Source organism: Rhinatrema bivittatum, chromosome 4 (assembly GCF_901001135.1).
Source record: "Rhinatrema bivittatum chromosome 4, aRhiBiv1.1, whole genome shotgun sequence".
Taxonomy (NCBI): Eukaryota; Metazoa; Chordata; class Amphibia; order Gymnophiona; family Rhinatrematidae; genus Rhinatrema; species Rhinatrema bivittatum.
Genome location: NC_042618.1, coordinates 140,709,937 through 140,731,297, shown reverse-complemented (window position 1 = coordinate 140,731,297; position 21,361 = coordinate 140,709,937). Strand labels below are relative to the sequence as shown.

Genomic DNA, 21,361 nt, shown 5'->3' with positions numbered 1-21,361 from the left:
CTGTTAGGATATACTCAGTAGGGATGTGAATCGTTTTTCTAACGAATTGAAATATTGTACGATATTTCTAAATTCGTTAATATATCGGGTAAAAAAAGAAACAATCACTTTTCCCCCCCAAATTATCGTAAAAGTTGTTTTTCGGGTTAGTGTGCGCTAACTCATGTTAGCGAGCACTAACAAAAAAACTTTTATTTTTGTTATTTTTTGTTATTTTTGCTATTTTTTGTTACTTTTTGCTATTTTGCACTAACCCGAAAAATGATTTTTCACTAAAAAACAAACAAAACGGGGATCCACGGGAAAATGAGATTTTCCTGCGGTCAGACAAACCCGAAAGCAGGAATGATCGGGCACCCGATTCACATCACTTATACTCAGCCTTAATCTCCTTCCCTCAGTACTCTACTTTGCCTTAATTTTCCACTTTCCCCTCAGTGCCCCCTTTCAGCCTTAATTTCTCTCACTTGCTTCCTCCCTCACTGTCACCCTACCTCAATCTCCTTCCCTCATTGCTCCTTTTTTCTTTATCTACCACTCTCCCTTAGTAACCCCCTCAACCTAAATCTCCCTACCTCTGAGTGATTCCATCCTTCCCTTCCTCTTTGCAATAGGCTTAACAGCAGAATGCTGGCTGAAAATTTGCACGGTGAGGATATTGAAAGAATACATGTGCATACTCACTGTTTTCATGGTTGCCCTCCTTTCTACTTTCAGTGCTTTTGTATGCGCACTTTCAGCATCCCTTTGTTGCATGCTATTGGCCGGTAATCCGCTGCTCATACCTATCACCAGCTCCAAGATTTTGGTTGCCACAGGCAAGCAGTCAGTTTTGTTTTTTTGGAGCCCTTTATGAGGATTTTGTTGTGAAAAGAACTCAGTGCTGTGACAATAAAGCAGATCTTTCATCATTCTGTATAATATAGTACAGGTGTGGCCAACTGCAGTCCTCAAGAGCCACAAACAAGCCAGGTTTTTAAGATATCCACAATGAATATGCATGAGATAGATTTGCATACAATGGAGGAAGTGCATGCATATCTATCTCATGCATATTTATTGTGGCTGTCTAGAAAACCTGGCTTGTTTGTGGTTCTCAAGGACCAGAGTTGGTCACCCCTGATATAGTAGACATAGACAAGAGTGAAATTAGAGGATTCAAAAAATGATAAGAAGAGTATAATTGGAATCTGCAGGAAGTGGGAGAGCAATATCTTTCCTGTTTTTGATGGGCATATATTTCATTTTTATAACATATAGCCTTCTGGGACACATATATAGTCTATTTATAATCTATAAAGGACTACACACTTACAGATATATTTATTGATTTGTTCTGAATAAGTAACTTTTTGGTCTTGCTTTCAAAGGTTTCTCTTCATTCTAGAGCTCTAAAAATGTTTTGGACTCCAGCTCCACCAAAATTCTCTACACCTCTGTCACTTGTAAAAGAAACCTTATTTCCACAGTACAAGGTAAATATTTTTCATTGTTACTTTGTGCATGCATTGCAAACCTCTAAAAGACACGTAGCAAATCATCATGCTACTGTGGCCTTGCATAATATGATTTATGCCTGTAATTTAGGTTGTTCAGGATAATAGTTTCTGGCTGTAATAGAAAATGCAATATTTGTTTTACAATAATTGTCAAGGTGAGATACTTATTGATGAAGCGCAGCTTAGCTTTATATTGACATTATTTTGTTTTATCAAGAAAAATAGACAAATTCTTTTCTCAAAAAACAGCATACCAAATCAAATTATAGGTTATTATAGCAGATCCTAAATTCATACGTACTTATTGGTTCATATCCATAAAGACATAAGGCTAACTCATATAATCACAATCCTACATGCAGGGCAAATGTATAATCATGTGTACCTTAAAAAATCAATAAGGCTTTATAAAGTGCCACTAGTGTCCATTTTGTGGTAAATAATCAAATTTACCATGATCTTGAAAATTCCATGGGTAATTTTAACCTGTGGGGTTTGATTGCAATAATGAAAGCAAAATTACTTTCATTATTGCTCCCTAAAAAATTACCCAGAGAGGTGTGTTTGCTTTCTCCATGAATAAACAAGATCAAACAGCCACACAAATGGCTGAACCCACCTGATGGTGCCAGTGTTTTAAAAAATATCTTTATAACCCCAGAAAGAATAAAGATATTTTTTTCTGAATATGCACAGGAATTCCCATGCTGCCACAACTTAGTCTTTTTTGTCCATCTCAGCACTCCGACACGAATGTTTTCTGTCTCTCTATTTAGCTATTGCTTCATATTTTTCAGGGTTTTACTTTTCTCAAGTTCAAGTCAGTTTTTGTTTAATTTTATTTTTGAGCCAAAAAAATAAAAAAATTATTTTTTTTCCTTGAGAATGTTGGGTAAGTCACCCAGGGTGGAGAAAAAGCTTTTGTCTAGGCCTGGTAAGTAGGTAGCCTGCAGAGAGATGTTAATCATCTCTGCCCAAAGGAGAATGCAAAGGGCTTCCCGACAGAGTCCACAAACCGGACCTGCCTTCCTTGTTTATGTAGAACATGGCGACTTGGTTGTCCGTGTAAATCATTAGTCGCTTCCCCGCCACGTGAGTGGAGAAGGTTTGGAGTGCATTCCAGATCGCCCGAAGTTCGAGTAGATTTATGTGGCGTTATGACTCCTCGGGGGACCATAGACCTTGAGTTTTTAAATCGGTCATATGTGCCCCCCAACCTTTCCTGGAAGCGTCTGTGGTGAGTATCATCTGATAAGGAGGTAGTCTGAAGGGTGCTCCCGTGGAGAGATTGGAGCGGGAGAGCCACCATCAAATGTCCTGTTTCATTACTGAGGTAATTCGAACACTTGTTGATAAAGGTTGTTTGTACTGGCACCACTGGCTCTTGAGGCCCCATTGTAGTTGCCACATATGGAGTCTTGTATGAGGTACCACATGAATGGCTGCTACCATGTGACCTAGCAGTTATAGGACACGTCGAGCCGAGGAATTTGCTTGATTGTGCATGTGTTGTGCTAGACTCAAAAGGGTTTGAGACCTGTCCTGGGGGAGGTAATCTCTGTTGTTTATGGTGTGAATTTCTGCTCCAATAAATTGCAGTAGCTGAGTGGGCTGGAGATGTAATTTTTTGTAATTGATTATAAATCCCAGCTTGTGGAGACATTGTAGAGTCGTGGTCCTGTGCGCCTTGAGTGTGATCGGGTCTGAGGCTACAATCAGCCAATCGTCTAGGTAAGGAAAGATTTGAATTGATTGTTTTCTGAGATGGGCCACCACTACCGCTAGACACTTGGTAAATACTCTGGGCGCCGAGGAGAGGCCAAATGGTAGTACTTTGTGCTGGTAGTGAGTGTTCTGAACTCGAAAACATAGGAAACACCAGGAGGTTTGGTGCATGGGAATGTGAGAGTACGCATCCTTAAGGTCAATGAAACACATCCATTTATTTTATTTATTTATTTAAAAACTTTTCTATACCGTCGTTAAGTTATCTAACCATCACAACGGTTTACAACAAGGAACGATAATGAAAATATGAGTGGTATAGATTACAAATTAATCATGTGCCATCAAAGTATGGTAACAACGTAATGCAACAATCTATGTGTGAAAGTTTAAGCTTGTATGTTTGGAACATATTAGGCAGTTTGAAATTAACATTAATATGCATTTGTAGGTTTCTAGTGACAACTTTTAGTTTGGTGTGTCCTTATCCATCAGTTGTTTTTCTCCTTTTCTTTATCTTTATAAAAAGCTTGTTTAAAGAGCCAGGTTTTCAGATTGGTTTTGAATATTTTCAAATTTCTCTGTAGCCTTATTTCGAGTGGCATGGTGTTCCATAGCACAGGAGAAATCCAATACAGGAAAAGGAGATCAAAGTACTCTCCAAAAATCAATCACACATACAAGGAGGGAGAGCAGGAAGTTTAAAACAGTCCACAGACTTCCAAATCCATGCCAAATAGTTGTTGTTTAATTCAAATTTAAACGTTTCCAGACGGCTACTCCAAACGTAATACACAGTACAGTGGTTTTCAACCAGGTCCCCCGACACGGACCGTGTTTCACAAAAAGCTGCGTCGGGAGGGACTGAGAATAGTGTATAATTTCAACAATTACAATTTGAATCTGGACCTGAGTTAAGTGGTTGAAATTATATACTATTCTCAGTCCCTCCCGACGCAGCTTTTTGCGAAACACGGTCCGTGTCGGGGGACCTGGTTGAAAACCACTGTACTGTGTATTACGTTTGGAGTAGCCGTCTGGAAACGTTTAAATTTGAATTAAACAACAACTATTTGGCATGAATTTGGAAGTTTGTGGACTGTTTTAAACTTCCTGCTCACCCTCCTTGTATGTGTGTTCCATAGCACAGGGCCAGCCAGTGATAGTGCTCTTTCCCTTACTTGTGTGAGGCATGCTGTTTTGACAGAGGGGACAGTAAGTAGAGCCTTATTAGCAGATCTCAGGTTTCTTTGTGGGACATGTACTCATAGTGCAGTGTTATGCCAGTCAGCTTTTTCATCATGGATTAGTTTGTGAATTATACATAAAACCTTATATTGTATTCTTTTTTCGATTGGAAGCCAGTGTAAATCGGCGAGAGTTCCTGTAATGTGGTCATTCTTTTTTTTGCCAGTCAATATTCTGGCAGCTGAGTTTTGTAAGATTTGCAGTGGCCAAATCGTAGATTGTGGTAGTCCTAAAAGTAGGGAGTTACAGTAATCTGTGCTTGCAAATATCATTGCCTGTAGAACTGTGCGGAAATTGTTTAGTGTTAGTAGAGGTTTAAGTCTTCTCAGGATCATTAGTTTAGCGTATCCTTCTTTTACTTTCAATGAGATGTGTTTCATGTTTAGCTCAGGGTCAATTATTACTCCTTGTTCTGTTGCAGAAGAGGAAGAATGTTCTTTAGAGAGGTCATTTTGAATTTCTCCTTCTGGATGTGTTTGTTGAGGTCCCGGAGATCTAGAATGGGTTGAAACCCACCTGACTTCTTGGGAATGAGGAAATATGGGGAGTAGAATCCTTGATCTTTCTGAAGATTCGGCAGTAGTTGTATGGATCCGTTGAGAAGAAGTTCGGAGACTTCCGTTTTTAAAGATGGAATCTGATGTTCGAATCCCTGACGAAGTGAGGTGTGAGGTAGAGGGAGGGGGTAATGAAGTTTAATTGGTAATCGGCCCTCATTATTTGTAGGACCCATCTGTCCAAAGTTATGGATTCCCAATTGTTTTGATAGTATTGCAGGTATCCTCCAATTTGTAGCAGTGATGGTGGCTGGACTGACTTCAAAAAGCCGGGAGCTGTTTTTGCTGGGGTGTTGAGCCTTGTCTGGATGGTCATTGCTGACGGGAACGTTGTCGAGGAATCGAAGTTTGTGAAGCAGATGACCTTGGTTGTGCAAATGGTTGCAGTCTGAAAGAGGAATAAGGGTGAAACTGACCTCTTGAGTATGACTTTCTTCGGTAAGTTGGATTGTACCTTTTGGAGTTAGAGAGGTATTCCATATGTGTTGTGAGAGACAGAACCACTAAGTTTTGTTCTTTCAACTTAGCAACAGTCTCTGCTAATTGATCCCCGAAAAGGTTTTGAGCTTTGCAGGGAATATCAGCCAACTTTTCATGGACATTGTCTCATATAGCGCTTGTGCGCAACCAAGCTATGCGACGAGCCGCTATCGCTGCCGAGGAGTTTCTTGCAGAAGTTTCAAAATTTTCATAGATGGAACGCATTAAATGCCGCAATCTTTCCTCTATGTCGGTAAAGGATTGCGGTAAAGAATTGTCATGTGCAAGGCAGCGCGGCCGTAATTTTTGTAAGGATTAAAAAAGATATTGTGTTATATAAAACTGATGAGTACTAATTTTGGAGGACAACATTGCTGAATGGTAAGATTTTCGTCCAAATTCGTCCAAATATCTGTTGTCTTTACCCGGCGGCGTATTAGCCTGAAGTTTTGATTGCTTTGCTTTTGACATTATGGATTTCACAACTATTGAATTGTGAGGAAGCTGAGCTGAGTTATATGTGGGCGAGTTTTCATGCGGAATTTCAAATCCATTTTCCTAAAGGCGGAAACAGTGGTAAACGGCTTTTCCCATATTTTTTGAAGATCATTCTCAAGAACTGCATGTGGAGGTAAAGCAGTAGGTTCATGAGGCATGTCAAATATTTTCAAAATTCCAAGCGCTTCAGAGCGGGGGTCTGACACATTTCTGGTTTCCACATGAAGGAGTGCCCCAACTTTTTCAATAAATTTTGAATATGTAAGGTCCTCCGGCGGGGACTAGGGCTCTGATAGGGTGTCCGGCGGGTCCGACGGCAGGCCCGTTGAGGAAATAGGTGACGAGACCGATGTTAATGGCGATTCTGGATCATAAGGCGGATCTAGCATACCGGAGAGGTTTCCTGAGGTGAAGATAGTGGTGGACAATCTTGTGGTGGATTATTATTATTATTATTTCTTTCCAGGGTTTCTAGGTCATCAAAGAACGTAGACAATGCTTGAGAGATTCGAGACATTGCCTTTGATGCCAAAGCTCCACTTGGCATGACCATATGACCTGCTGCTAAAGGTGGGCGAGTAGGTGCTGCTGGTAGCAAAAGATCTTCAGAAGATACAACGTTTATGGGTGGAGACTCATGAGAAGGTTTATATTTTTTAGGTAACGGTTCTTGTAAAGATGGGGAACGAGTCCTCCGTTTGGAAACCGATGACATATCAGAATATATGGAACTTGCCCTTGAGGACAGAGAATCAGAGAGATACTCCACATCCACATCTGAAAGAGATACTCTGGAATGGGAAGAGTGACCCGAGTGTACGGAAGCTGACGTAGATTTGTGCGCATGCACATGGTGACTGTGTGAACTACGTGGTTTCTGCAGATGTGTGTGGTGATGTCTCTTTTCCTTATGTTTTAATGAAGGTGGTGGCGCTAATGGTATCATAGGAGCACCTTGCATCAATGGTGTCATGGGAGGCGCCGTATGCGTCGCTGATTTCTTAGATGGCACATGATGCATCAATGACTTTTTGGGTTGCGCTTGATGCGTTGATGGCATCATAGATGGCACATGATGCATCGATGGTGTCGTAAACGGCGCTTGATGAGTCGATGGCGCCGTGGGTGCCGCGTGATGTGTCTTAGACAACCGTAGACAGCTCAACATGCATTGATGGCGTCATGGACGGAGCATGCATCGAGTGCTTTGTACGTCGATCATGCGCCGTAGTGTCCACCGGCAACGGCAACGTACAGTGTGAAGAGCCGGAGACAGATCCCTGTGATCTGGACGACGCAGCTGGTCTTTGTTTTTTAAGAGGGGGAACTAACTTTGACCCCTTTTTCGATTGTTTGGGCACTGTAGGTGTATGATACCTTATCCCCGACTGTACCATGTCTTGATGCTTCTCCCGTGGTCCCAGGGAGGAGGCCCGCTTATGGTGCGCCATCAGTTTCTTCACCCGGCTGGGCGAAGATTGCGTCAACGGAGCTGGGGCATATGAGCCCGATGCCCTGAGCCAGTCCATGCGTTCTGCTCGTTGACGGCACGCTCGGGGGGACATCCATCCACAATCATGACAGGATCCCTGGTCGTGATCGGGCCCGAGGCAGATGTAACAAAAATTATGTCCATCTGATGGACATAATTTTCCCGCATTGGCAATACTTGAAACCGGAAGGTTTTGGTGCCATGTTGGTGAGAAAAAACGCTGAAAAAATCGTGAAAAGATGGTTAAGAAAAAATATTTCTTCACTGAGAGAAAGCCCGCAGAAAAAAAGAAACTGAGGGAGAGATGGCCGATTCGCGCGGGAACACACCACACAGATGCACAGAGTTCAAGCTCTGTGACTCACTGAGGGAAGCTCCGCCTATGAAAGTCACGATGCGCTTCCATACAGCATGGCTAAATCAGCCTGCTATCGACGGGAAATGCTATAAATTTCACATGAATAACACCCATGATAAGGAAAAGGGGTGTGGCTAGGATAAGTTTTGAATTACTGCATATTATTTTGAGAGAGAGATGACACACATAATTGTCATCCATTTATTCCACTATAGGAGGGTCATCTGATAACTGGAGGTGAGGTTTTGGTGGTGGACTATGGTTTTAGGGCCAGTTTTATATTTATTTATTTACGGGTTTTTTATATACCGAGGCACGTTTGCAAAACATCACCTCGGTTCACAATGTAACATAACTGAGCAACAAGCTTTACAATAATAACATTTTTTTTTTTTTTTTTTTTAACAGGGAGGGGGTAAACAAAGGACAGGAGTAGATAATACGAGAATTATATACATATGTACATGTTAGTTTTTACAAGGGCGTTCGTCAATGCAATCAGAGTAATTAGCAGGGGAAAGTAATAGGGGAGGGGAAGTGGGAGTATATCCACAGTGGGTGGAAGGTGGGGAGAGTAAGCAGAGAGGGCAAGAGTCAGTCGGGAGGTCATGTCGCATCTTTGGAGGGAGTCATATATGCATGGTTATATGCATGGTCAGAAGTACGAACAGCAGAGTACACATTAGTGAAGACTGGATGTGATTTGGAATGAGGAAAGATACACAAAGAAGAGATTTCTACAATGTTCTCTCACGCTAGTTTGATAGTACCCAGGTAGAGATGGATCAAGCTAGGGTGAGAGAACATTGTAAAAATCGAATCTTTGTGTATCTTTCCTCATTCCAAATCACATCTAGTCTTCACTGATGTGTACTGTGCTATTCGTACATCTAACTGCGTTAATGTCCTTTATTTTCATAAACCCTGCCCAAACTCCTCCCCTTTCACTAAAAACTTGAAATTTCCATTCGCATCTTGTGATGCAATAAATAACACATGTGTTATCATGGGCATTAGGTTCCTAACGCACTTTCATGAATGACCCTGGGTATTGCAGAATCCCATGATTTGATTTGTGCCTTAAGCATCCGGGACTGACCCATAGTTTTTCTAACTGCGGTCCCTGTGGAAAGATATCACCCAGAGCCAGGGCCTATAGAAGCATGAAAATACAGTTTTCTTCCCCTTCATAAAAGGAGGACTCCATCTCCTTGAGATCAGCGCCCAAAAAGTCAGAGCCTCAAGACAGACAAGTCACATCTTCTTCCCATGGTGCAGAAAAAAAAAAGGAAATATTCTTCATTAGTGCTGTTGGAGGAAAGACACCACATTGAAATATTGGCACAGAAGCTGATGGCGCCATTAGAAAAAAGACACCACTTAATGGAGCAGAAGTTGTCGGCATCATCAGGAACGAAGCACCACTTTCCTGAAACTTAGCTTTAAATGTCTGAGTTGCCTCAAGCTACGGCAGCAGTGCGGGAACTCCCATGGATGCTCAGAAAGATACCTTTTAGTCTTTCTGGTATAGCAGAGCACTCTTTTGTGTGTTAACACCATCGGATGACCTTACCCACTTGTGTGGCTGTTTTGTTCTGTTACAAATAAGCAACTTTGCTTTCTCTGCGGGAATTCTTCTGTAAGAAACAATGTGCATAGTTTTGATTATTATCAAAACTACATACCTTTCACCATCCCCTACCCTCTTCCTGCCTCTAGGAATGCCTCTTAAAAACAGAAAAACTATCCATGTTTTATTATTATTTTTATTTATTTATTTATTTAATCTGATTAACCACCATTCCATTTAGTATCATCATAGTAGTTTACAAAATAGAAGATCATAACAAATTTAAGATGGGAGAAGGATCTGGGTGAGAGGAAACTCTAATCGAACTGATTATTACCTGCTCTGCCCTAACCGGGGGTTGGAGAATTTTCATAGCCCCGACGGAGTGGTGGAGATTGATTGGCCGGCTGAACCGAACCGGAACTGGGGCGAGACTTTAAATACACTGCCGATAGCGGCGCGCAGCTGACGCCAGGCGCGCCGCCAAAGCTGCGTGCGCCCCTTAGGCGCGCGCGCGGTTATGTCTGGCTTAGCCTGGCTTTGCCTGATTTGCCTGAATTGACTGCGACCAAACCGTGAGTTGATCATTTCTTATAGTTTGCTGAGGTTATCCCCACACAAATTCCTCTCCACGAGATTATCTGCAATTTGATAAATAGTACAAGATCCCATCTGTTCCTTGAAGTGACCAGGCTATTTATAAGTGCAAATGCCTCATTCTAAGAGAAAGGCGAAACTATGCCTATTATCTAATATTTCTTCAATGCCCGGACAAAGATCGGTAACAGAATGGATGGAATCCTCTGAAAATTCCCCCGTTGTACAGGTCGCTGTGCAGGGTGATTATGAGCTAAATCCCCTTCACCTGACCTCAGAAATATCTTTGAGTCCGGGGGCTCCCGACAAACCATCTCCTCCTGGCTATGAAGGGTCTTTACCCTTAATGGATCCTGAGGAACTGCAAGAAGGTATTAACTGTAATGAAACAGCTTCTAACCTACAAGAGGAAGAAGAAAGTGTAGCTGATCAACAGGTGGAACCTCCTTTAATAGAAGGAGATCATGAAACAAGTTCCGAAGGGAAAATCCAACAGGAACCTAGAGACTCCAGTACTCCTAAAATGTTAAATATAAATAAGGTTGATGTTGTAAAAATAGATCAAGTAAAATTGAAAGTAATGAAACCTAATACTATAACATTAGAATCACTTTGGAATTACATGGAGAAAATTGATTCCCTCATTGTAAATTTGACAGGAGAAGTGCGACAGACAAATGTTTCCTTGAAAGAAAATAGTAATAAGATTCAAGAGCAGCAAAAAGAAATAAGTAGCTTAGGTAAAAGGTTGAAACATGTTGAAAATGTTCAAGAATGCCAGATTAGAAGTGAAGTTATACTACAGAGAAAGATTGAAACTTTGGAAAATACTGTAAGAGCATTGAATCTGAGAATAACAAATTTTCCTGTTTCTGATTATCTAAGTCCTATTGAATTGTTTAAAACATATGCCAACAAAATTCTTAATATATCTGAACAAATGTACCCTGTAATAGTACGAGCTTTTTATGTTGGGGGAAAGAAGAGAAAAGAGCAATTAGAGAAACCTGGTGCTGAGAGAGAACAAAATTTGGAACCATCATTAAACATCTCAGAAATATTACAAAAATCCCAAGATGAATTAGACATTAACGATAGAAGTACTTTATTAATACAGTTTGCTTTCATAACCGATAAAGATAATGTTTTAAAGTTATTTTTCCGTAATGGAACAAAAACTTTTTACGGCCAGAAAGTTTGGATCTTTCCGGACTTGGAGAAAAATACACAATTGCGAAGGAAAAAGTTTTTAGGTTTCAAAAAAGAGGTAGAGGAAAAAGGAGGTTTCTTTCTTCTAAAATACCCGTGTAGGTGTGCAATTAAACTTGGGGGGAAGGATTATTCCTTCTTAGATCCAGATCAGTTAAAAAAACTTCTTGGGAAATAGATTCGGGAAATAAGAATAAATTGAGATTCCATGTGCTATATTCTATTGTGTATGTTTTCCTTTGAATGGCTCATTTTTTGCAATTGTAAGAGATCTCAACAAATTTTCTTATAGTTAGAAGTGCATTTACGATTGTTGTATTGATATAATTATTCTAGTTTTCTTTTTCTTATTTGCCTGACGTAAATGACTTATATTTCTTATCTGCAAGATATTTAGATATTCTTGTATGTAAAGTGAAAATTTATAAATAAACAATTAAAAAAAAAAATAACAAATTTAAGATGGCCCTTCATAGACTTTATAGGCTTGTGAAGACAACCATGTGGTCCCTATTCAATGCCACTTAGCCAGATAAGTTTCAATTTACCCAACTAACGGGCCGATACAGTACAGTGTGCTCCAATGGAGCGCACTGTTAGCCAGCATTTGGATGCGTGTTTTGGACGCACTAGCTTTACCCCTTATTCAGTAAGGGGTAATAGTGCGTCCAAAACGCGTGTCCAACCCCCCCGAACCTAATAGTGCCCACAACATGCAAATGCATGTTGATGGCCCTATTAGGTATTCCCGTGCGATTCAGCAAGCCAAATGTGCAGGCAAGCCCACATTTTGCTTTCAGAAATTAGCGCCTACACAAACGTAGGCACTAATTTCACCGGGCACCGGGAAAGTGCACAGAAAAGCAGTAAAAACTGCTTTTCTGTGCACCCTCCGACTTAATATCATGGTGATATTAAGTTGGAGGTCCCGAATGTTTTGGGTCGAAAACTGAACTCTCAATTTTGCCGGCGTCCGGTTTCCGAGCCAGTGGCTGTTAGCGGGCTCAAGAACCGACGCCGGCAAAATTGAGCGTCGGCTGTCAAACCCGCTGACAGCCACCGCTTCCGTGAAAAAAGAAGCGCTAGGGACGCGCTAGTGTCCCTAGCGCCTCTTTTTACCGCCGGGCCTAATTTAAATAAATTAAGATACTGAATCGCGCGCACAGGAGAGTTGGCCTGTACGCGCGCCGGGAGAGCGGGCGTTTGCCTGCTCTCCCGCGTTTTTACTGTATCGGCCCGTCAGTGGCGCTGGCTGATTATGTGTGAAGGATCAGCGACCACCACTTAACTGGATAACTACTTAGCCAGCTTAATAGCTAAGTGGTGGGCAGGGAAAAGGCATAACTAAGAGAAGCTGAGTTAACTGGAAAAGTTATCCAGCTAACTCCGATATTCAGAGATAGATTTATCTGGCTAACTTTAGGATAGCTAGGTATATTCAGTAGTGCACCTGCACTGCTAAATATACAGGAGGGGAGGAGTCGGGGCAGCACCGGGGCGGACGCCGAGAAGACGTCACTGACAGCGAAAAGGTAAGGGCCCTTTTTGCTGCCAGTTTCATGCCCAATAGCACCACCTTTTACGATGGTGCTATTGGGTGCGAAAGCTGGCAGCGATCGCACCGCAGAGGTGTGATCGCTGCCGGCTTTCGCAGGCCCGCCTCCCGCATTGCCACCCCGCCCCTCCCCCGTTATTGCCGGATTTTCTAAGGTCTGTGACCTTAGAAAATCCAGGCGTAAGTTAGCCAAATATTTTTTATCCAGCTAACTAGCCAAGCTGCTCAGCGGTTGAATATGGACTTCTATGTTTTCAGGCTCTTACAGAATTTTGGGTATTTTTTTTCTTTTATAATAGAACAATGCAGGTAATTTTGCCTGCATTGAGGGTGGACAATGAGGGTAGACAGTAATCAAAACACCCATTTCTGCAGGTAAAATGCTTTTTTTCCCCCATGAAAATGGTTTTCTTTATTGGCTTCTTTATGGATTTGGATAAATAAGTATGTATGAATTTAATATCAACTGTACTAACCTGTGATTATTTCAGTTATCCCATTTCATTATAATAAGTTTCAACTGAAACCAGTTTATATTGAAAGATAGCTCTGCAATACAGTAGCAGCTGCTGTTGAATCATTATTGAAAAAATATTTTGCTAGCTCAAAAATATTAGACCCTTAGTAAACAGAAATCTTTTTTGTACTGATGAAGTTTTTGTACTGATTTCTGGAATTTTATTTTTATTTTAAATTTGGTTTGTTTCATGAGCATTTTGCTTTCTGATTGGCTAATATTTTGCTCTTTTACTCAAATAATGATCAGAAATCTAGCAATTTGATTAATAGGCAGATTTAGATTGTCAACAATACAAGGCTAATAAGTTCAACTAATGTTGTTTAAATACATATGTAAGGGTATCACAAAACTATTCTTCACAGACACTGGGTGAGGGTGTGTAATAGAGTAGATAGTGATGATTTCAGACATTATTTGGCTTGTGCACTCTTCTTTTTTCTCCTTCTTCCTGGCTGTCTAAGGTTGTGCTGAGGCTCAAGGATGGAGCTGTTGGGCACCCAGTAGATGAGAATTATTGGGGTTCAGGAAGATTGCAAAGGGAGAGTGGTGAAAACAGGAGCAGAAGTAAAGAATGATGAAAAGGCGGTTAATCCCATTATATGGCTCTGTACAGCACCGTGTACAATTTTGGGCCTATGAGAAAAGGGATAAATAATTTACTGAATTGTTACAAACCCTGTGGGGTTTATTTGGGGATATTCATTGGAACGTTTATCCTGGTGAATATCCTTGATAAAGTCTCTGGGTTACTTTAACCAGATACGTTATCCATTTTTCATCTTTTTGGGACAGGTTGGTTTGGGGATCAGGAGGGAGGGGATATTTATTTATTTTATTTATTTAAATTCTTTTAATATACCGACGCTCAAGACCAGGTCTTATCGTACCGGTTTACAATAAACTAGGGGGTGAACCAGATAACAATGAAAACAAAAAGTTACATTATAACAGGGAATGTGGAACTAGGCTGTTAGAAGAAAGGATAGTTTAACAATTTCAAACTGGAGAGCAGAGCATATAAGCAGAAAGTAGGTGCTTACATGGTAAGAATTATATACAGATTTACAAATTTACATAGTGTATACAATAAGGTAAGTTATATGAAAGTGCAGTTGGCCGAAAAACAGTTCCTTTGAGTTGCGGAAAGAGGACGCAACCGTGGGGTATGTGACTGTGTGGGTGACTCTGAGGCTTCTTCATGGGTATGCTTGGGCGAACAGCCAAGTTTTTAATTTTTTTCTGAAAGTAATATGGCAATGTTCCTGGTGGAGATCTGGCGGGAGAGAGTTCCAGTGATGTGGACCGGCAATTGATAGTGCTCGTTTTTCAATGGCGTTGTGAAGAACGGATTTTTTGGGGGGAACATGGAGGGAATCTCTGTATGCAGATCTGGTGGGTCTTGCAGAGGAGTGTGGTTTGAGGGGTATGGTGAGTTGGAGCGAGGATTCCTGAAATAAGGTTTTGTGGATAATAGTAAGTGTCTTGAAGAGAATTCTGTATCGGATGGGTAGCCAGTGTAGTATTTTTAGAATCGGGGTGATGTGGTCCATGCGGCGAGAGTTTGTGAGGATTCTGGCTGCAGCGTTTTGCAGCATTTGAAGAGGTTTGGTAGAAGAGGCCGGGAGACCAAGCAACAGCGCATTACAGTAGTCAATCTTTGAGAATAGTATGGCTTGAAGGACCGAATGGTAGTCGTGGAAGTGTAGGAGAGGTCTTAACTGTTTTAGTACCTGTAGTTTGTAAAAACCTTCTTTGGTGGTGTTGCTGATGAATTTTTTAAAGTTCATTCTGGAGTCTAGGAAGGCCCCAAGGTCTCTCACTTGATTTACTAGTGGTTTGTTAGTATTGATGGCTAGCGGGTTATTTTCATTGGGGGAGATGACTAGCAGTTCTGTTTTGGACATATTGAGAACGAGGCAGAGGCTTGTGAGAAGGAGGTTGATGGCGTGGAGGCAGCTATTCCAGTAGTTTAGAGTGTCAGAAACGGGATCCTGGATGGGGATTAGGATCTGCACGTCGTCCGCATAAATGAAGTATTTGAGGTTGAGGTTATTGAGAAGTTGGCATAGGGGGAGAAGATATATGTTGAATAGCGTCGGCGAGAGCGAGGAACCCTGAGGAACTCCTTGCTTGACAGCTACAGGGTGAGACTCTTTGTTGATTAATTTTACTTTATAGTATCTGTCGGTTAGAAAGGATTTTAACCAGAGGAGTGCAGCACCTGAAATGCCTATTTCCATCAGGCGATTGATGAGGATTGTGTGGTTAACTGTGTCGAACGCTGCCGAGATGTCTAGCAAAGCGAGTAAGTATGATTGACCTTTGTCGAGACCCAACAGGATGTTGTCCGTTAATGAGAGTAGGAGAGATTCTGTATTTCTGCGTTTCCTGAAACCGAATTGCGAAGGATATAGAATGTCGTGGGATTCGAGGTAGTCTGTGAGTCTAGTATTGACCAATTTTTCCATTAACTTGGCTATGAAAGGTAGGTTAGCGATAGGGCGAAAATTTATGGGGTTTGATGGGTCCAAGTTAGGTTTTTTTAGTAATGGCTTCAGAGAGGCCGTTTTTAAAGCGTCCGGTACTGTTCCGTTTGTGAGTGAACAGTTATTGATGTCGGCAAAAGGTTTGGCAATGATGTTAGGGATTGTGAGAAGGAATTTGGTCGGGATTTGGTCTATTGGGTGTGATGAGGGCTTCATTTTCTTGATGATTGATTCTATTTCCAGGGATGATGTAGTATCAAAAGATTCAAGAGACCGTTTGTGTGTAGATGGGGCGTGGTTTTGGTCAGGTGGAGGCTGGGAGTTGGGAATGGTGTTAGAAGATGTTAGCGGGGTAAGTAAATTTTTTATTTTGTTGTCGAAGAAGACTGCCAGCTCGAAGGATTTGTTTTGTGCTTCTTCTTCCGGGATGATTGGAGGGATAGGGGTGGTGAGTGTGGCAACATATGAAAAGAGTGTTTTTGGGTCATATAGGAAGCCGTGTATTTTTTTGGCATAGAAGTCTCTTTTGGTACAATGAATAGTGGCCCTATAGTAGCTCATTGTGGTTTTGTAGGAGGCCCATGCAGTGGTGGTAGGATTCTTCCGCCATTGTTGTTCTTTATGTTGAAGGTTTTGTTTGAGTGTTCTTAATTCTGATGAGAACCAGGGTTTTTTGTTGGTACGGGCAGGATTGATATTTTTTTATGTCAAGGGGCAAATTTTATCAGCAGCTGCGTGGGTGATAGTTAGCCAAGAGTTCATGGAGGTGTCCACATTTGTGAGGTCCAGGTTAGTTAGTTCCTTGGTGAGCGTGTTGTTAAGTGCTTTCAGGGAGCATGTTTTTCTAAATTGAATCGAGGATTTGGGGATGTTGGTGGTGGGTTTTTTCTTTATGGATATTTCAGTTTCAATCATATGTGAGGAGTGGCCAGAGATAAGTAATTTTGGGAATAACTACCTGGGGAGGGGAGATGATCAGCCAACCCTACTTTACCCTTTTAGGCTACATTTAGATAGGATTGAGGGGGCCCAGGCTAGCATGCCCTATTTTTGTTACATTTGGGAAAGAGCTGGAAATCCAGTCATTAAGCCCACAAGTCTGTCTTTTTTAACAGGAGATTGTCATTTAACTGGCTATGTTCTTTTGACTATAGCCGGTTAAGCTTAAAGTTATCTGTGGATACTTTGCTACATATTGCTACTTGTCACAATTTGCAGGCAAAGGCTACAAGTTTGAATTAAAACTGGAAGAAGACACATATTGCTTCTTGACTCAGTAGTGTGGTATATAAACCTAATAGAAAACCAAAAAGATAGACATTTCTTAGCGTTTAGACAGGTGAATCCAGAAAAAAGTGGATTATGCCCCTCTACCAGTAGATGGAGATGGCGCAAAGCTGATATTACAGTATATATACTCATGCAGCAACATCAGCCCGCCAGTATTCTCCATCTCCAGCAGATGGTGGATGTACATCTCCCTACTGGGAGTTGCTTGTTTAAAAAAAAAAGGGAAAAAGAGACAGGAAGAGAAAAAAAGAAGGAGATTAATCACACACTGCTTCTCCTGAGGTGATACCTTATGGTCTCTCCCTCAATCGATTTCTCTTGAGGTGATATCTCATGATCCCTCACTCAGTCAAGTGCCTCGGTTCTGTAGCCAGTTTTCCAGCATGGACTTAGCTGCCAGGAGAGAATCAGCTGAGAGGCTAGTGGATACAGGAAGCAAAGCCGGAGACCAATTCTGTAATCGGACAGGATGGGCTGAGCTCAGGTAAGGGGATGTAAAAAAATAAAAACAAAAATAATAAATAATACATACATAAGAGAAAGGGATTCCTCTCCCCCTCTTCTGGTCTGGTCTCTGAGCCTCGGCGTGATGATTTGACATTCATTCCCACCTCTGTGAGGGGCTTGGGGAGATGTAGCAGTTTTGGCTGGTTGACCAGCCTTTTGGCTGGGCCCCGCTGTCAGGCTGTTCTGAGATGCCACATTCTAGGCTGTAGTGGTTTCTTGCACCTCCTTATGCGCAATTCTGTTGTGAAACTGTGACTGACGTCAGTTCACATCCAGGTTGGGCGTCCATCTAGACCATGCGATTTGGGCATCCAAATTTTGGGCATCCATAATTCGCGCATTCCTGGGATCCTAACATCTAAGCTCGTCATCGTAAGAGAAGTACGAGCTTATGGGACGTCCTATCTTAAATATAGACAACCCATACTTAGGGACCCTAAGTTTTGGCATCCTGTTTTTGGACACCCTGTCCAGGAGGTACAGATGGACGCACATTTGTCAGATGCTTGTTTGTAAGTGTGCTGCTAGTGGACGTCTTAAGCATGGCACCGGTAGCAAGAATCCTAAGTGCCTTGCGATTTGCACTGCTAGCCATATTCAAGGATGACAGCAGGATGTCCGCTCTAATCTTATCTTGCTGCCTGGAGGCTCAAGGAGAGTTGACTTCCGTGGAATTTGGCTGAGCCCGGCCCTTCCTAGCAGGATGCGGGAAAGGGACAGGAGAGGGATCTGTCAGAAGTTTTACCTGGTTTTGAAGCTCCTCTAACTGGAATTTCAGCAGGGGATGACTTCTCAGTGGGCACCTCTCTGATGCCCCCTGGTTTTAGAATTTTCAAAGGCTGTAGTCCCTCTTAATGTTTGGTAGAACCAGGTAAGCTTGGAAGTTCAGGAGTGCAGGCTGCAGAATCCCTGAAAGTCTGGTGCTGTGGACAAATGTTGGAGTATCCTTACCAATGCCAAAAAAAGGGACCATATCACCCCAATCCTCCAGCATCTCCACTGGCTTCCCATCAAATATAGGATTCAGTTCAAGACTTGCGAGTTGATTCACAAGGCACTACATAACATCTCCCCACTCAACTTAACTTTCCAGCTTCAACTACACTCTTCTAACAAACCAACCAGAAGGGCATACCAGAACAGAATGATCACCCAACCAGCAAAATCTACCCTGAGGAAACGCGCTCTATCCACAGCGGGCCCGTCTCTCTGGAACTCACTACCACCGGACCTCCGCCTTGAACCGTGCCATACTACTTTCAAAGTGAAACTCAAGACTTGGCTTTTCCATCAAGCTTTCCCAGAGAGCTAAAAGCAAGAAGAACAAACATCCAGCCTTGTCTTACAGCAATATTGTAATGTTCATATTGCGTCAGTTATATGTTTCAAGTTGTTTTCTAAGTTGATCTTAGTGGTTTCATAATAGATTGTACTTTGATTATTATCCGTTCATTATATTCGATATGTTCCATGTAAACCGCCTCCCCGGCGATAGTTATCTTTGTTAAATGTGAACCGGAGTGATATGTATTGTATACAGGAACTTCCGGTATATAAAAACCAAAAATAAATAAATAAATAAATAGTATGCCTCAGCCTACTGCAGGTTCCACTGATGAGGACCCTGCTAACCCCAATGATGAGGGCAACCTTTACTCCCTGGAGTATAGATACATTCCTCTAGGTTTGGAGTCATATAGATGAGTCTATGACTCTGATATCCTGGGAGTGCCAGGTGTTGTTTCTATGTCTGAGCCAAAGAAGAATCTCATTTTAGTGCCTTGATTGGCCTTGAATGGGGTGCTCTGGAAATTAATGATAAAGGGGGATGAGCCTCGGTAAGTCTGTACTCTCGAATCTGACAGCAAGAGAGAGCAGTTGCGTTTTCTGAAAATGGATGTGCTGGTGTGAACAGTCTCCAAGTGCTCCTGCAGAAGGGGGAGCAGCATTGGAGATGCGCAAGATAGGAGAGTTGAGGCTATCCTTACATAGACCTTGAAGGGGTGGCAATGAATTGCAGTTAGCCTCTGACTGCTCCATGGTGACTTGTATTTGTTTGCTTCTATCTCAGGAAGTCAATGAGATTAGTTGGAATACCAGGGCAGTGATGGAATTGGCTGCTGCCTTTCTGGCAGATGCAGGCTGCTCCTTGGTCCCTCTCTCTGCCAGATGGGTGGCTTCGGTGTTAGTGGCCATGCATCAGCTGTGGCTGAGATTGGTCGGCTCCTGCAATTTAAAAGTATAATCTTATGAAATTGTCCTTAAAGGATTACTCTTGGTTCTGGGAGTGAGTTAGAGTAAATGCCAATAGGTGGGGTGAGTCCCAAGTTCCTTGTTTACCAGAGGATTAAAAGCAGGCATCTCGCTGTTTTGGCATGAGGGGCTGTGCTAGGGGTTTCTATCATTTTCGACCCTACACAGAAGCGCCTTCTCAGAGGGTTTGACCTCTGAGGTCTCAGTCTTTGCGACCCAGGTAGCCCAGATGGGGTGTAGGCTCAGATGGCAGATGCTTCCTGACCACCCTCAATGAAGGTGTACTGGCCTACCTCCTAGAACTAAAGCTAGGGGTTCACCTGTCTCCTCTTATTGGGGGTGGGTCAAGATCATGTCAAACTAGTGGGTTCTGGAGGTGACAAGTATTGCTTCCGTCAGTCACAGACGGCTGCGACCGCTCTGCCTCACCTCTCTTCTACCATTTTCCTCCTCCCTGGGAAGGAAGGCTGCCTCCGGTGCTGATTGCCAAAACCCTTGGGGTCTCTGACACAGCATGGGCGTCCCTGTCCGCCATGCTTCTTCCTAAGGCCTCCTAGGCGCGCGCACGCACGCCACCTATGTCTTTGAATATGTCATGGCGGGAACCTCTGGGGCGTCCCCAACGCATGACGTCAGTACCTCTGGGTACTTAAACCTCCGCTCCGCTATAGCCCAACGAGTTAGCAAGGACTTCGGTTTTGCTACTCTGACCACTTCTAAGCTGCTCGCTTGGATTCCTCTCTAACCTCTGGGGTAACTCACTCCTATGGAAGCTCTGGGTACCTGCTCCTCGGGGGCCTTTCGCTTCTATTTGCCCTTCGGGGTCTAACTACCTAACCTAGGATACCTGCTCCTCGGGGGTCCTATCTACTTTCTTCCAGGATCCTTTGGCACTCCTAAGTACTCGCTTCTCGAGGGCCTATCCTACTCAGGGTATCTTGCATCTCGGACCTCGGGTTCCTCTCTCCATTCTTCTACCAAGGAAGTTACCAGCACTGCCACTCTGTGAGTATCGCTACGCTCCAGCTCTCCTTATTCCACCCTTCAGGTTCGGCTTAACCCGCGCTGTGGAACACTTCCCAACCTTGCTACATTTGGGTGAGACCATCATCTATAGAGACTGTCTGAGCTTACTGTGATATCGCTGGCCTACAGTACTATTCCTTCCTTGAAGGAAGATTCAACTTACATCAGCAGTACAATAAAGCTTTCTCTCATCAGTGTATACTTACTAGAGTCTAGCCAATCATTGTGGTTCCCCACGGGGGCTCTCCCCGTGGAAGGAGTCATCGCCACTTCAACCAAGAGTCCACAATATGCCACAAACCGAACAGATTGCTAACTCTGTGGACTCGGCTCAGCTTGCGGCCTTGCAGGCCATTCCTGGCCTAGCCCAGAGGATCACTGAGTAACAAAAGTCTCTGGAAAGCCTAGCTACTGCCTTCAATCAGTTACATGCACAACTGAATACTTCAGCAACTCCAGTGAAAGAATTGCTGCCTCCGGTGGTGACTGTC

General features: G+C 42.6%; 1 protein-coding gene across 1 annotated transcript in view; it reads left to right on the top strand.

Moving 5' to 3' along the window:
- TTC6 (tetratricopeptide repeat domain 6) overlaps positions 1-21,361 on the top strand; it is an 832,741-nt gene that overhangs the window by 226,528 nt on the left and 584,852 nt on the right. Inside the window, exon 8 of the mRNA XM_029598902.1 lies at positions 1,371-1,475. Within this exon, the coding sequence (XP_029454762.1) occupies positions 1,371-1,475 (105 nt within the window). The remainder of the gene's footprint in view (positions 1-1,370; positions 1,476-21,361) is intronic.